The sequence below is a fragment of the Curcuma longa genome, chromosome 1, assembly GCF_044706935.1.
Source record: "Curcuma longa cultivar G26 ecotype Majalengka, Jawa Barat chromosome 1, ITB_CL_G26_1.1, whole genome shotgun sequence".
NCBI classification, from domain to species: Eukaryota; Viridiplantae; Streptophyta; class Magnoliopsida; order Zingiberales; family Zingiberaceae; genus Curcuma; species Curcuma longa.
The window spans coordinates 13,140,517-13,155,445 of record NC_133861.1 but is presented as its reverse complement, the minus strand read 5'-3'; the positions used below and the strand labels follow the sequence as shown (position 1 = coordinate 13,155,445).

Here is a 14,929-nt window from a genome sequence, read left to right as displayed (position 1 = left end):
ATTCTTTCCTTTATAAATTAGAAAAAAAACGACAATATGATAAACTTAATCCCCATGTACTAGTGAGGAAATACAAATGAGTTATTACATCTTACAGAATAGTTTTAGATTTGGCCTCCAATTTCTAGTGGATAATTGATCTTTGAGATACAAGTTTCTCACGAAAAGATAAAATAAAATACAAATACAAATGTAAAGAAGGGAAAAAAAAAGAAGAGAAAACTCTAGGATTTTCTCTCATTTGCTTATCGATACAGAGCTCTTTTCTTGCTGACATGGACATGGTTTACTCGCAAGAATTTTGTAAGTTATTATTATGCGACTCCTCTAACTTGGCTCTCAGTTCAGCGTTTTCTTTTAGCAATCTCGTCACTTCATCTTTTAGCTCCCTGTTCTCATGTCTTAACTTCTCCAGTTCCATCTTAGAGGCCATTTGATCATCCTTCAGAAGCAACTGTAAAAAAGAGATGAATCTAACAAATAAATTATTGAACAAAACACTGGTATGCTAATTTTGGTATGCAAAAATCAAACGTGAAATAGGAAGGCAAAAGAAGATGACTTGAAATCCTATTAATGAATAATAAAAATTACTACAATAAAAAGGAAAACCCATGTGATTATACAGTTGATATTTTGCTGTGACGACAGAGGTCAACATAGAATATGTAGTTTAAGATGGATGTCCACTGGTGTAGCTAATGCAACACATCTATATATTTTTGTGGGGGTATTAGAAGGCCTAGCGTAAGAAAATTCTCCATCTTATAGTTATAGGAATCTTGAAGCGAACATCAAAGAATGAGGAGTCAACAGGGCCAAGAAAAATGAAAACCATGGAGAAAAAACCTAGAGAGGAAAGATATACCATAGAAAGGATTTACAAACTTAAAATACAACGGATAACCATCACTCACTAGTAAAACTAGCATGCCGTGTTATGCCAAATGAATAGATTAGTTGACTGGGTACTGCTGGGGCTATTACAAAACTGATAATAGTAAATTCAGTGGCATGCAAATTTGACTTAATGCATGAACTACCAAAGAAGAAATTTGTCTACTAATTTGAGTTTAAAACCAAAAGGTGGAGCAATCTAGGCAACTTGATTAATTATGACACAGGTTTGCTTTCTCACTTACATTGTCTGATAATTTTCTTGGTGACCAAGATGGTGACTTTTCTCCTACATATGGAGCTCCCAGCAAAACTTGTTTTATGACTTCCTTAGTCGCCAACTCGTCTATGCCCATGTTCTCATAACTCCAAAATGCACCCACAGCTCCCAGAAATTCTTCATGGCATAAAAAGGTCGTTTGCAGCTGACCTTTTGACCTAATAACATAAAATGCTTTAGTTTAAATACGAGAACAAATATCATAACGATATGAGTAATTACCAGTATTTAAGTGATCTAGAAATCTTGTCCATTATCTTTTCGTGACCACATATGTAAGTTCCTCGAAAAAATATTTTCTTGAGCCCAGAAAGCTTTGCCACCAGCCAGGAGATCTACAAGGCATCAGTATTTGTAAATGAGAGATATTTACATCAATGCACAATTTCTCTTAGGCCTGCGAAAAATAAAAGGTAACAAAGACAATAATCTATAGATGTGTGGAATAAATGAAATCTCATGGATTACATGACACCACATGCAAACAATCAGAATCTTAAAAAAAAACACTTTTGGCAATAAAAGATGCTCACTGATCACATCATTTTGACTAGACTACCCATAGATGCAAAAAAAAAAAAAAAAGATCAATACCAACTAGATAAAATTTAGTAGGCTAATATAGAAGCACAGTAGGTGGAAATTATTGTGTCAAGAGTTCTTCTCACAATTTGGTACTGCCTATATTTATGCAAGCAAACAGGTGCTCACCGAATTATTTGGTCCAGGCATCAGTTTTAGCTCTCTAATTAATTTAACAATTCTATCTAGTTAGAACACTATGGAGTGATATTATCAGCTTATCAGCATTTTCCGGATCAAAAAAATAAATGGAAAAATGGTTACATACCTGTCCAAGATTGTATGTGAAAGCACTCAAGAGAGCTGCGGCAAGGTCCTCTGCTTTGTAGTCTGAAAGCTTGTTTGAGGTTACCTTACCAAAGGCTGATGCGGTTGTTGATGCTGGAAGACCATGCTGTGATTTTTTTCAGAAAAAAGAGTTATGAAAGAATATCAGTCCCACCAAATATATACAACATCTGACTACTAAGTTACAGACAGACTCATGTATTGGGTAATTCAAAATGCGCTATCGCACCTTGATTTTAGATAGAAATCATAAAACATACGTGCAATGAGTAAATGAGTTCCCCAAGGAAGAGAGTTATTAACTTTTCAGGAGGTAAAGTGTGGCACATCTAACTTTCTTCATAGATGGGCAAGGCATAAAGGAAACAACAAGATGACCAAGAATACATAGACTGAAGAAAAATTATTATTTCTCAAATCTTTGATTAATCTACTTTTTCTGAAAATTAACGAGTGAACAACAACTCACTCAAATAACTTACTATAGCAAATGACAGAACTTAGAAACAGGAGAAGCATAAATGGACTAGCTTGACTAAAGCAACTGGCCAAAAAGTGCAAAACTGAAGCTAGAAAGTATATTCCCAACAAAGAAACTTCCGAATAATACAAAAGAAGAGTAACTAGTTTAGCTACAACAAGCAGACAGTTTGCTGTAGGAACAGATGACCAAAACAGGATTTCAAAAGTGAAGGATGTTGCACTTATAGGAAAGGCCAAAGCATAACTTGCAAAAGCCTCAAGGTCATGGATTTTAGCCAAAGTTCACTAGTTCACCAGAATAAGTTACTCCTTTTTGGAATCAAATCATGGCCGTTTCAATCAAAATATAATGAGCGAGCTCATGTAATAGTAGCCAGTACAAAGTTAGTCATTTCCCTTAGCTCTGTTACTCCACCCAACAAAAAATTCTTTGATATTCTACTTTTGGTGCAGCATCATCTGTGCTATGTAATGCAATGAGTGAGCTCCTGAAACAGTAGCCAGTAGAGCTTCAGTTGTTTCCCTCAGCTCTGTTACTCCACCCAACCGAGGCTACATCAACTATGCTATGTGATATAATGAGTGAGCTCCTGTAACAGTAGCTAGTAGAGCTTCCGTTGTTTCCCTTAGCTCTATTAATCCACCCAACCAGAAATCCTCTGATTATTCTACTTATTGAGGCTGCATGAACTGTGCTATGTATTACATTAAATAAATCAGCCGTAAAGGAGGAAAGTCTACCTTTGAGTAACCCTGCTCTCCATATATGTCTCCAACAGTCAAGTCTACTGCTAGATTGTTTCCCCTCTGGCTCAACTCCAAGAACTCTGCGTAGCTATAAAAGATCTGTGATATAAAAAATCAATATGAAAAAAGGAATGGAAGAACTTCTCCAGCAAGTATTACCTTGTACACCCTGTCAACAACCTTGCAAGGCCTAGTATAGTACCACCACCTAAATGTGTCCCAATAATACGCTGAAATTTCCATTTTTCAATCACCTGCTTGATGCCTAGTTATTAATTTGTCCCGTTACCAAAACAAGTAATTAAAATTTTATTTATTTTTCATATTCAAGATTTACCTCAATCATGCTGACACCTGAGCCAACATTGACAAGTAGATATGGAAATATGCTGTGTTCGTTATGCTCAGATGTTAAGTTTCCATCCATATTTGCTGAAGGTTCAAGGTCGCACTCCTGTCAAATAGACTAAAAATGAAACTCTAGTACAACCCTAAAGCCTATGTGGAATTTCTCATGCAAAACCCACTATAATCCAGACATTGGTAAATGAGGGAAAATGTTGCTGGACATGATTGAAGCATGTTTTCAGAAACAGGGAAACTAACCTTCACTTTGCATGCAAGAAAATTGCAAAGAGAGAACTAGACAATAAATGTTAAGGTAATTGATTAAATTTAAACTAAAGTTATGATTACTTGAACAGAAAGAGAGAACTAGAGAAATAGAAGAAACTTTTCTTGCAAAATGCACTTTTTTTTTTTTATAGAACTAGACAATAAATGTTAGGGGAAAAAGTGGCGGAGAAAAGGTAGTGTGGTCAATCATTGCTAAGTTCTCACAATCCACAAACCTATGATCATGTAAATGTCATTATGTGAATATTGGAATATTCAATCTACAATTACAAACTAATTTAGCATTGCAAAACATGAATCATTGTTGCCACAACAATGATTCACAATCGATAAATGTTGAGAAACTGTATGCTTTGTTTATCACTAGAAACATCATTACTTGATCTTTTAGTTGCAAATTCATTGAATCGCTGACATTTTGTTGCAAAAAGAATGTCAGTGGAAGCTCATAACTAGTATTTTTGTTCTTATATCACGTCTTCCAATTGCCTTTGGAAAAATAGTGTTCTTGATAAAGTGTGTTTAAGTTACATGAGAAATCTTGTAGCCACATTTTGTCAAGCAACAGCATGGATAAAAACAGTAGGATTCCTCAAGCTGTTGCAATTCTAAAAAAATAAGAATGCAAAAAAAATAAAATTTGAGTAGTTGATTAAATGCTAAGAATTTGACGAGTCCTACAGTAATATAAATAAAACCATGTTAATATTTTTCTCATGAGTGACAGCTTATAATGTACAACTCTACTTTGAGTAGGAGCATCCAAGTTCAATATGCAATATGCATACTTGTTTTGTCAAAAACACAACTGCACAAGTGATATGGTCAATGTGGAGTTTTGATGGAAGTCAGCTAGGAGGAAAGATGGGAATGAAAGGCAATAAAATGTATGAAATCATCTAGAGAAAACAGTTAAGCAAGATGGGTGTCGGGACATAAAAAGAGAAAGCTAGTCCTATCATGATTATAAGTGACAAAACAAATATGTAGCTCAATGAATTTGATGTATATCTTATAAAGAAGAAAATATAGAAGTTGATAAAGCAGAATTAGAAACGTTTGGATAAAAAATATTGATCAATAAATGGTTATCAAGTTTAAATCATGTAGTATTAAACCATCAAATAAGCAAGGAAAGAATGTCATGCTAAAAACTAGGATTATCCTTTGGAAATTCTCTAGGAATGGGAAAAGTTGAGTGATTAGTAAGAAACACATGGTATGGATAATGCCAACTCATTAGGATGCGAGGAAATAAATGAAGTATAATCAAGTGTCAGCCCTCTTGAGATTAATAAGACATTGAGTATAGACTATTTACAAAAATACAAAATGGGAAGACAATGGCATGCATCTGGCAATTCAAACTTAAAAATTTTAGAAAATTTGTTGATTATTTTTATACAAGCAGAGGAGGAAGTTAAAGTCAGCCCTTGGGACAGAACCATTTGATTTTCCGTATGTATTTGAAGCATAGATGAGAGATGACTGGCAAGAACCCAATTAAGAAGAGCACAGTCCTTAACACAGAAAAAACTTAATCCTAAAATAGATTAGAAAGGTTGCAACTTCACTAGTTCTTTTGAGTTTTCATGTGTACCCTTTCAGTATCTTCAGTATTACAGTCATTGTAACTCATTAAGGCACCAAGAGCTCCTAAGAATCCTTCATGACGGAAGAAAGTTGCTTCCATTTGTCCCTTTGACCTAAATATAGAAAGCAACCAAAAATCAAACACTATGATAATTGTGAATCAGACTTTCTAAGATGCTAATCAATGAGCAATTATCTATGCTACACAAGGGCACTAAAAGAAGAAATTCAAACAAATATTTTCTTTGGATGGTTCACACTGTCAATTCAATATTTTCTTAGCAAAATATTTACCAATAATTAATAGCATATGATATGTTGTCCATTGTGCTTGGATGTCCACGAATGTATGATCCTCCAAAAAAAACTCTTTTAAGGCCCAATAGTGCTGCCACAAGAAAACCAATCTGCACAAAACATAAAGTAGGAGAAAAGTCCTCTCAGAAAGAAGCTCCACAGTATAATGCTTTTTTACTTATTAATCTAACCTGAAGATAGAAAAGATTTACGGTGTTAATAATAAGAAAAAAAAAGAAGTTCCCAGAGTGTGACATATTTAATGTCATAATTAAGGAGGTCAAAAAAATTCAAGCCAGTTACAAACTGAAGTGAAAATACAGTTTCTTAAAAGCAAAATAACATTGCAGTTGAAGGTTATAGTGCTGGTACTTAAAATAGAGAAGTGGTTATAAAATAAGCCTTTTTTAAAAAAAGAACAATAAACATCTACTTCATTAAGCTGCTCAAAATCTTACAACAGTCCAGCAAACCCTCCATAAAAACACTACAATCCCCCTCCAACACCTCTCCAGCCACTGCATCAGCCTCTTTTAATGTTATAACCAAGTTCCAAGTAGGTTTCAATCAACAATGACAACAACATCAAAAATGTTATCTGTGCATTGAAGTTCCTGAGAAATACATGATGTAGATTTTTACCTAAATATAATGGTATGACCAAAATTTAGGATGGAAGTATGACTGAAATGTGTAATCAATATGAGAATACCTATTTATCATGGTCAAACAGGATATGCAATCTTTCCCTCAAAAAGAAATATGATTTTATCAGCTCAAGATTACAACAAAATGAAGAAAACATGCATACTTGTGCAATGTTATAAGTAAAAGCGCTTAACAACGTAGTAGCAAGATCCTCGGGTTTGTAATCTGAAAGCGTTGTTTTTGATGATATCACCTTCCCAAAGCTTGAAGCAAGGGTTGATGATGAAAGACCTTGCTGGCACAATTTAGAAGAAGTAAAGACAGTTAGTGAGATGCATAGAGGGAAAAAATTTAGAAACATGCATACCTTTTCACTAACAAGTTCACCACAGATATCTTTCACAATTAAGTCAAGCACTAGATTATCCCCTTGTTGACTCATCTTCAAGAATTCATCATAACTGTTCAAAGTTATCAAGTGAAAAAAAATCATACTTGCCAAAGATGGTTTATTATGAAGGCCAAATTACCTCAAGCAACCTGTTAATAGTTTTGCTAAACCAAATATCGTACCACCACCAATATGTGTACCAGTTACCCGTTCAAACTTCCTATTTCCTGTGACCTACATACCAAGTGATATTGCTCAAAAACAATATGTAAACATCAATCATACAACAGTAGAAGTAGCAACTGATTTACTGGAAAACAAAAACTATGCTGAATTACCTTTATAATACCAACACCTGAACCTATATTGACAAGGAGATAGGGATATAGGCTATTTTTATCAATCTCTACAACTTTCCTTCTTCCGTCAATATGAGTAAAAGATGCTCCAGGGATTTCCTGCCCAGAAATACAGAAACTGTTTGAACTAAAGCAGGAACCCAGCAATCTGAAGATTACATTGATATTGCAAATATGATTCTGATGTAACAGCTCAGCTAAACCAGTACAAGTTAAGAAGTCTTGACCCAGAAGCATAGAGATGTAAACTATTAATTGGGAACAAGATTTACATATTCCATGTGAAAATCCTCCACATGTTCACAAATGTATCTTGACTAACCATTAGGAGTTAGGCTTGAATGCACAATTGAAACTGAATTAGCTAGAGATACAGGATAAGATACATCTTTGTTTCTCCAACTATGACATCCTCCTCTTTACTATTGTCGGTGCTCTGGTTGGCACATTTCCCTTTTCTGTTTCTTCTTTTCCCCATGATCATTTCATCTTTTCCCCATGCTCAGAAGATAAAATTAAATGATGAGCCATTGAATGAGTCTTTCAGTCTTGGCTGATCCCGTCCATTGGTGCATCTCCTTTACCTCTCTTACTCTCTGCTCTTTTTAGCCTTTCATTTTCTCCTCATGACCAACAGACAAAATCAAAGGGTGTGTCATAGGAAGAAAATCTTCCAACAATATTGATCAAGACAGGCCTTGTCTCAGTGGGTACCACCAAAATTGTGTTAGCACAGGGAGCATAGTGATATTTATGCATGCTGACACAGTATTAGTATTGTTTGGTAAACAGAACAATACCTTTTGACCCTGCTAATTGATACTAATTAGCATTTCAAACCATGGCTGGTAAAATTTTATTTCTCACATATGTTTATTCAATTTTATTGTTTTAACGGTGAACCACCTGACTTACATATTCAGTACAGAAGTACACGATAGAAACTGGAAATGACTTCTGAATGATAAGCATATGAGGTCTTGTGTCCAAGAACAATGTCTATTTCTAGATACATTTTGGCAAAGAAATAGCAAATTATTGCTTTGGAAAAATACATTAGGATCTTTGAGTGTATGAATATCCAAGTATAAGTAGTGGCATCATTAATTGGTTAAGGAAACAACCAACACTTTTTTTCCTGAGATTCCTCTCACAAAGATTAACAATACAGCTACAGCAGACGTATACAAATGGAGGAACATGCTATCTTTAGGAAATTTCTTTCACAAAAGAAGTATGATGCCAATACAATAGAAAAAATTTTATTTCATAAAAAAACACCAGATTAGTAATACAAAATCCTGAATTCAGTTATTCTCTACCACACGAAAGAACAGAAGTAACAAAAATTAACCTTCAACAAAAAGTTGGCTCCGGCTACAACACTATCAATCTCATCCAGCTTTTCAAGTGTAACACCTAGATCATCCTTGAACTTGCCAGAAAATTTAAATGCTCCACCACCTGTAGCCTGCTAAAGCAGAAAAAAGAAATTAACAGAAAACCAAGCAGTAGTAACATTTATTGTTTTTTGGAGGGATATAAACTGCATTCTGCATCACCTTCTTACAGCTATTGTTACAAAAGGTGAGTTTGATGAAGTTGTTAGATCAGTATAAATTTTTATGATACCTGGATGGACCACTGCAGATTGTCAAGTAAACCCAAGAGGCAATGCATTAAATTGATAACCATTAGAATGCCATTATGATATAGATGCAGCTATAGATTTACATGATTGAAACTATGACAATTTGATTAGCATGCATCAGCATCTAAGTTGACAATACATCACCATACATCATGATTTTTCCCTCATGCAAATTCCATGGATGCCTAAATGTTTAGGTCAATGACTAGATGGATAATAAAATAGTAGGTGGTGGTGCTCCTCCGACATTCAGGAGCCAAACAAAAATGCTGATCAAATCTAACACAATTGACGCAAAGTAATCTTGAACTAAGCTCCAAGAAAGGAACTAAGATTATTGGTGTAAATTTGTATTGCTTTTAAATATGTTAGCATACCGAGAACTTCTAAGCTAACCCAGTATTACTTATGTCATAGACGAAACCACTAGGTGCTTTAGGGCCCCAAGTTCTCACATTTACTTTGGAGTGAACCTACTCTAATGCCAAAATCAAGCAAAATACTTATACCATAAAATTTGTCAATTCCATTATAGTAATGCTCCTTTCATTGAACAGTTATGTTCATAAAAGAGGATCATCAAATACAAATTCAAAGTTCATTAATCAATATACAAGATTTGTTAGAAGATGACAATAACTGCTTCAATTTTATATGGTTGCAACATGTGTACTGATTGTTAAAATTCAATTTTGAATGTATAGATCACAAAAGAATAACATAACCAAAACATATAGAGGAGTAGTACAATGAATCAGAAACTAAGTGGTTTTGTCTGAAAATAAAATTTGGGGAAACCTTGTGTCCTACCCTCTTCTTTATCCATTTTGCAAATGTCAGTTTTCTCGTATGTTTCAGTGTTCTTGTCAATTTGCTCTCACAACCAAATGTTGTTGAGTCACCTAACAGTCAAACCACATTTGGCAGCCCACTTGGTATCCACATGCCAATTGTGAGGAAAGAATGGAATTATAAAAAAGATTGTTAACTCAATCCTGACCTGCCCATGATCTAGTGAATGTGAATGTGAACTCCACATTTGGGGGGGGGGTCAAGCATCTAGCGCAAACTAAAAGGAAAATATAAATGTACACACACACATATGTGCCCATATGCATACACATAGTATATATATGTATTGTAAGTTTGTAACTCAACCTACCTGACATGGCACATCCATGGGGATGTGACATGACATTTACCATAAGATGCTTAATATAGGCAAATGGAAATGAATTCTGAAAGTACTAATGGAAATTGGCATTCCTGAAGGTATGGGGAAATTTTGAAAAGCCCAAATTGACATCATCCCTGAAATTTATCAGGGAAAACCCTGAAATGACAAATTTATTTGCTTTGCAGTGCACAAGAAGAACAAACACCCTCTCTTAATCCAATTCTCTTACATTCATTCTCTTTCCTCTTAGACATGTCAAAAGATAACAACTGAAAGTGTAGAAAGTTTAAAAAGAAAATACCTTCAAAGTTGCATGTCCATTCAAAAACTCTACAGAAAGCACATGCCCATTTGAAAGCTCTGGAGAAAATGCTGTCAAATAAGTTAAGCATATTTGTCAAACCATGTCACAAGCTAATAACAAAGAAGTAAATAAATGACAATGATATTGCATAGAGTAACCAGTCTATTTGCTTGAATCTTATGACACTAGATTAAGAGGCAGCATATCCCATTGTTCTAAGCATCCAGACACCATATGAAGGTTTGTTCTCATATATTCCCTTATCTCTCGTAAACTTGCTGACTGAGGCACACAACGACGATATATATATATATATATATATATATATATATATATATATATATATATATATATATATATATATATATGGGATCTAGCAAGCAAATTATTACACTTAGGAAACTGCTGCAACTTCCCCATCATCCAATTGGAGTTGTGCTTTTGATGGCGGTTCAGCCAAGCAAATACACCTTGTAAAGAGCTAGACTAGATAAAGTGCTCTATTCTATAGAGTTAGCTTAAAAAATATGGCATGCTTCTACAAAATGAAAGAAAACTATATACAAAATATGGTTTATAGAACTCCTATCAGGTTTGACTTGCATTTGCTTTCTTGTAAGTAACTAGAATTCTAATTAAGGTTTGAAGTTGAAGAGAAGAAAAAATTCTATCTTCTTTTCCACTCTGCTTCCTTCCCTTCCCTATCAGGAACTCTTTTACTGTATTTTCACCTCGTCTCATAGGCTTTCTCCCCTTCCCTATCTAGAACTCTTTTACTGTATTTTGACCTTTTCCCATCTTGGGATAGTGTGCTAAGTAGAATTTAGTCCCTCTTCGAGCTTGTTCCACAAACAAATAGGTTATTGTGAAACTTATGAAAGGGACCTACATCTCATTATTGTATTCATTCAAACAATCATATAAGTTTTACATTTCTATTCTCTCTTACAAAATTGCCTACGAAAGCAGGCAACCCTAGGGTATCACCAATCAAAGGACATAGTTATATCATAGTACCATTTGTCCCAATACATACCCTCCTCCAATCCTCATATATAACAAGATTGCACTTTTCTGAATCTACTCATCTTTAGATTTTTATTATAGTCATTCGGTGCCTTATATTTTGGAATGGTCCTAACTCACCTTTTGTGTGAACCTTACATGTTATGAAAATCCAGCGACCAATTAACTTATAATACAGGGAAAACTGTCATAAAACAACACAAAAAAAATCATTACAATTCTTCAAGAAATTTGATGAAAATTTATTAGAAGAATGATTTCAGTGCTTTCAAAATTAATCGATACAAACTACTGGAAGAAAATTCTATAGACATAGTGATCGTTAGAGCCTGGATCAAAAGGGTAGCTTACCTCTTACTACAGTTTACATCCATAAATAGTCAATTCATTCACCTGTTTTGCTGGACCACTTTTTATTCAATTTGAACCCCAAGCTTGCACATCACCCAATACTAGGAGCTAGCTGAAATTTGAACTGTTTGTGTAGATCATCAGGGAGGATTGTGGGCTCTGCCTCAATTCTTAATTACATTTTATTAAAATAACTTAATTGAATTTCTCTTTAAGCTCGTATTTGCGTGATGAACGCGCATGTTGCCATAATTATTGAACAACAGAATAACGCAGGGAAGTTTTAACTTTCTTGGAAACGCACTCAGAATAGCACTGTGAGACGTTCATTCTATAACAGAAGAAATCAAATGAAGATAAAAGGGAAAAGTCACACCTTTCCCGCTTATAAGATTCTTGGATCGAATAAAATCGAAACACTCATGAAGTCGCCTCCGCTCGAACTTCACAAAATGCAGCAATCCATCCGAAAAGTACACAAGCTTGATCAAAGTCCCTAAAGACACAACAGAGGCAACAAATTCGCAGCGTTAAAAAATCCAATTTCGACCCACCAAAGCTACCAACAATTCAATTAGCAATACCCCCGATGTCAAGCGCCAGAAGCGACGAATCCAGACGTTGGTTAGGGAGGGCGATAGGTGGATTCCTCTCCTCGAAGTCTCCGTGAATCTCCGCGCCGCCGAGATCCAGAACCACCTGTCGTCCTCCCATCGCCCTAAGCAGTCAGATCGGAACAACACCGAATCGGATACCGAACCGAGAGCGATCCTAACACGACAGTGGTGGTAGGGCTGCGAGGTAAAGCGTGAACATTCCTAAAAATACCAACAGAAAGTGGATAAGTCCGGAGGTTGTTGGACCTACCAACGAGGATTTATTCAACGATGAACAGGAAAGGGTGACGGATCGCTGGAAGCCACGACCGACGAGACAATCTCGCGCTGATATGGGAACCACTTCGCAAAAGCGCAGAGGCGCGGGGAAAATCCAGCTGGCGATCGAGCAAGCCTCCGCAAGAAAACAGGATAAAACAAGGCCAGTTTTGGATCCCCACGCAAGCCACGGAGCGCGACAGGAAGCGAAGACGACGGTCCAAAAACGGAGGCCACGTTCGAACCAAAACATGGGTTTTGGAAGATGGGTAGGTCGGAATTTGGGATTTGCTTTACGTAATTGGACAGGGAACAGGATGCAGCTAAGTTTTTTTTTTTTTTTTTTTTAATTTTTTGCGGCGGCGTTGGTTGCATCGCGCTTACTGTTCAGTTTTTTTATGAAAAAAAAATGATACGATAAGGATTATAGTTACACAATACGCCAAATCTTAGAATACAGTACATAGTTCACTGGTGTTACAAAAAGACAACTTCTAAGTTCTAAATCTTAGCTACAAAGAAAATAAAAAGAAAATTGCAGCCTTCTCGTACTAAACACCTCTGCTCTCTGAATCGGACTTGGTCAAGCTCCTAAGCCGCCTCAAAAACCTCACCTTTTTCTCCCAGCCGGCCCTCCTCCTCTTTCCGCCTGCCTTCTCCGGTGACTCCTCCCAACTCCACGCCCCCGACTCCTCTTCCCCACCGCTACCTTCTCCACCCGCTACTCGCGCACTCAGCTCCGCTACCAAACTTCTCACCGCCTCCTCCGGCTCTTCCCTGTGCCTCAACAGCACCTCCGTCATCTCCGCCGGCGTCATGTCCGCCCCCACCCGAATGCAACTCTCCGCCACGCCTAGCATCTCGTGGTCTCTCACCCCGACGTATCGCTCCACCAGCTCCCTCATCGCGTGCACCCCGCAGGCCCCTAGATTCACGTGCACGTCCATCCGCCCCGGCCGCAGAAGCGCCGGGTCGAACGCCTCCACGTAGTTCGTCGTGAACACTATCACCCTCTCCTCGCCGCAGCACGACCATAGCCCGTCAATAAAGTTCAGCAGCCCTGACAGAGTCACACGCCCGTCGTTGCCCCTGCTACCGCCGACGTCATTGTCATCGGAGTCAGTTCCCTCGTTGCTGAGCGGAGGCTGCCGTCGACGCCTCACCGTTCTCGTCCTTGCTGCTGCTGACATAGCTGTGCCACGTCGGTCGCCGGTGAGATCGAGAGAGCAGTCGATGTCCTCGATAACGATTACGGAGCGGTTGTTCGTCTGGATGAGCAACGAACGTAGGTCCGAGTTGTTGGCGACTCGGGTCAACTCCAGGTCGTAGACGTCGTAGCGCAGGTGGTTGGCCATCGCGGCGATGAGCGAGGATTTCCCGGATCCCGGTGGGCCGTGGAGCAAGTACCCTCGTTTCCACGCGCGGCCGGTGCGGAAGTAGAACTCGCGGCCCGCCGCGAAGGCATCCAGGTCCGCGAGGAGGCTCTCCTTCAGCGCGGGCTCGAGCGCCAGCGTGGCAAACGTGGCCGGGTGGCGGAAAGGCACGGACGACCAGGAGGGAGCCCCGCCGCGGGGGGAATTGGTAAAGAGGCGACGGGGGCGTGAGGAGCGCTCGAGGTGGTCGGCCGCCTCGGCGAGGTGGGCAAGGTAAGGACTGAGGAGGGAGGCCGAAGCGCGCTTGGGGAGGCGCAAGGAGAAAGACCGGCGCTCCTCGAGCGAGTCCTGGAGCGTGTCGGCGTGGTGGGTCCAGAGGAGGCGTTGGCCGGCGAAGCAATCTTCGAGGGAATGGTTAGGGGACAGCGACAGCGAAGGGGCGGCCAGGGAGCCGCGGGGGAGGGAGAGGGTGAGGCGGGGCGGGGAAGAGGAGGCGGCGGCGGAGCTAAGAAGCGACTGATGGAGGTAGAGGTAGACGTGGCGGTAGAGGTCGTTGGGCTCGACGGCGGAGGAGCCTAGGAACTCAGGCACGTCGAAGTAGGAGTAAGGGGTGAGGGAGTCTTGAAGTGACTGCCACGTCGAGTGGAGAAGGGCCAGAAGCTGAGAAGGAAGGATGTTTTGGAGGATGGTGAGCAGCCCTAAGAGCGACCACATCTGCGACAGAAGCTCCATGATCTTCCACTACTTACCACTGTTTCTGCTGCTCTGCTTCTTCCAGCTGCAGGTCAAGAACAAGAGCAGAGCACACTGAGAGAGCAGTGGGATATAGCACGAGCACACAAAGCGTATGACTTATATAAACTAGAAAAGGCAAGCAAAGAGGAACATGGAGAAGTTGATTTATACTCACTAGGAAAACAAAGACGAAAGGAAGGAAAAAAGAAAAAGGAAGATCTAAAGCGAAAGATGCT

At 38.5% G+C, this 14,929-nt stretch overlaps 2 protein-coding genes across 3 annotated transcripts; both read right to left on the bottom strand.

Annotated features, from left to right (window-relative positions):
* Positions 1–37: 37 nt before the first annotated feature.
* On the bottom strand, positions 38–12,492 carry LOC141839913 (pantothenate kinase 1-like). Of its 2 annotated transcripts, none has more exons than XM_074727770.1 (17): positions 12,295–12,492; positions 12,087–12,206; positions 10,331–10,401; positions 8,556–8,672; positions 7,181–7,300; positions 6,982–7,076; positions 6,819–6,912; positions 6,615–6,746; positions 5,801–5,913; positions 5,514–5,619; positions 3,615–3,731; positions 3,437–3,531; positions 3,272–3,365; positions 2,028–2,153; positions 1,400–1,512; positions 1,143–1,335; positions 38–454 (listed from the first exon to the last, which is right to left on the bottom strand). In XM_074727770.1, exons 1-17 carry the CDS (start codon positions 12,422–12,424, stop codon positions 287–289), a joined length of 2,004 nt encoding a protein of 667 aa, XP_074583871.1. In that variant the 5' UTR covers positions 12,425–12,492; the 3' UTR covers positions 38–286. The 2 variants fall into 2 exon arrangements, with proteins under 2 accessions (XP_074583871.1, XP_074583879.1); XM_074727778.1 differs by having other exon boundaries at positions 3,615–3,728.
* Positions 12,493–13,060: 568 nt separating this feature from the next.
* LOC141839936 (AAA-ATPase At5g57480-like) lies at positions 13,061–14,824 on the bottom strand. Its single transcript, XM_074727801.1, has one exon. It carries the CDS (start codon positions 14,688–14,690, stop codon positions 13,137–13,139), a length of 1,554 nt encoding a protein of 517 aa, XP_074583902.1. The 5' UTR covers positions 14,691–14,824; the 3' UTR covers positions 13,061–13,136.
* Between the last annotated feature and the right edge of the window lie 105 nt (positions 14,825–14,929).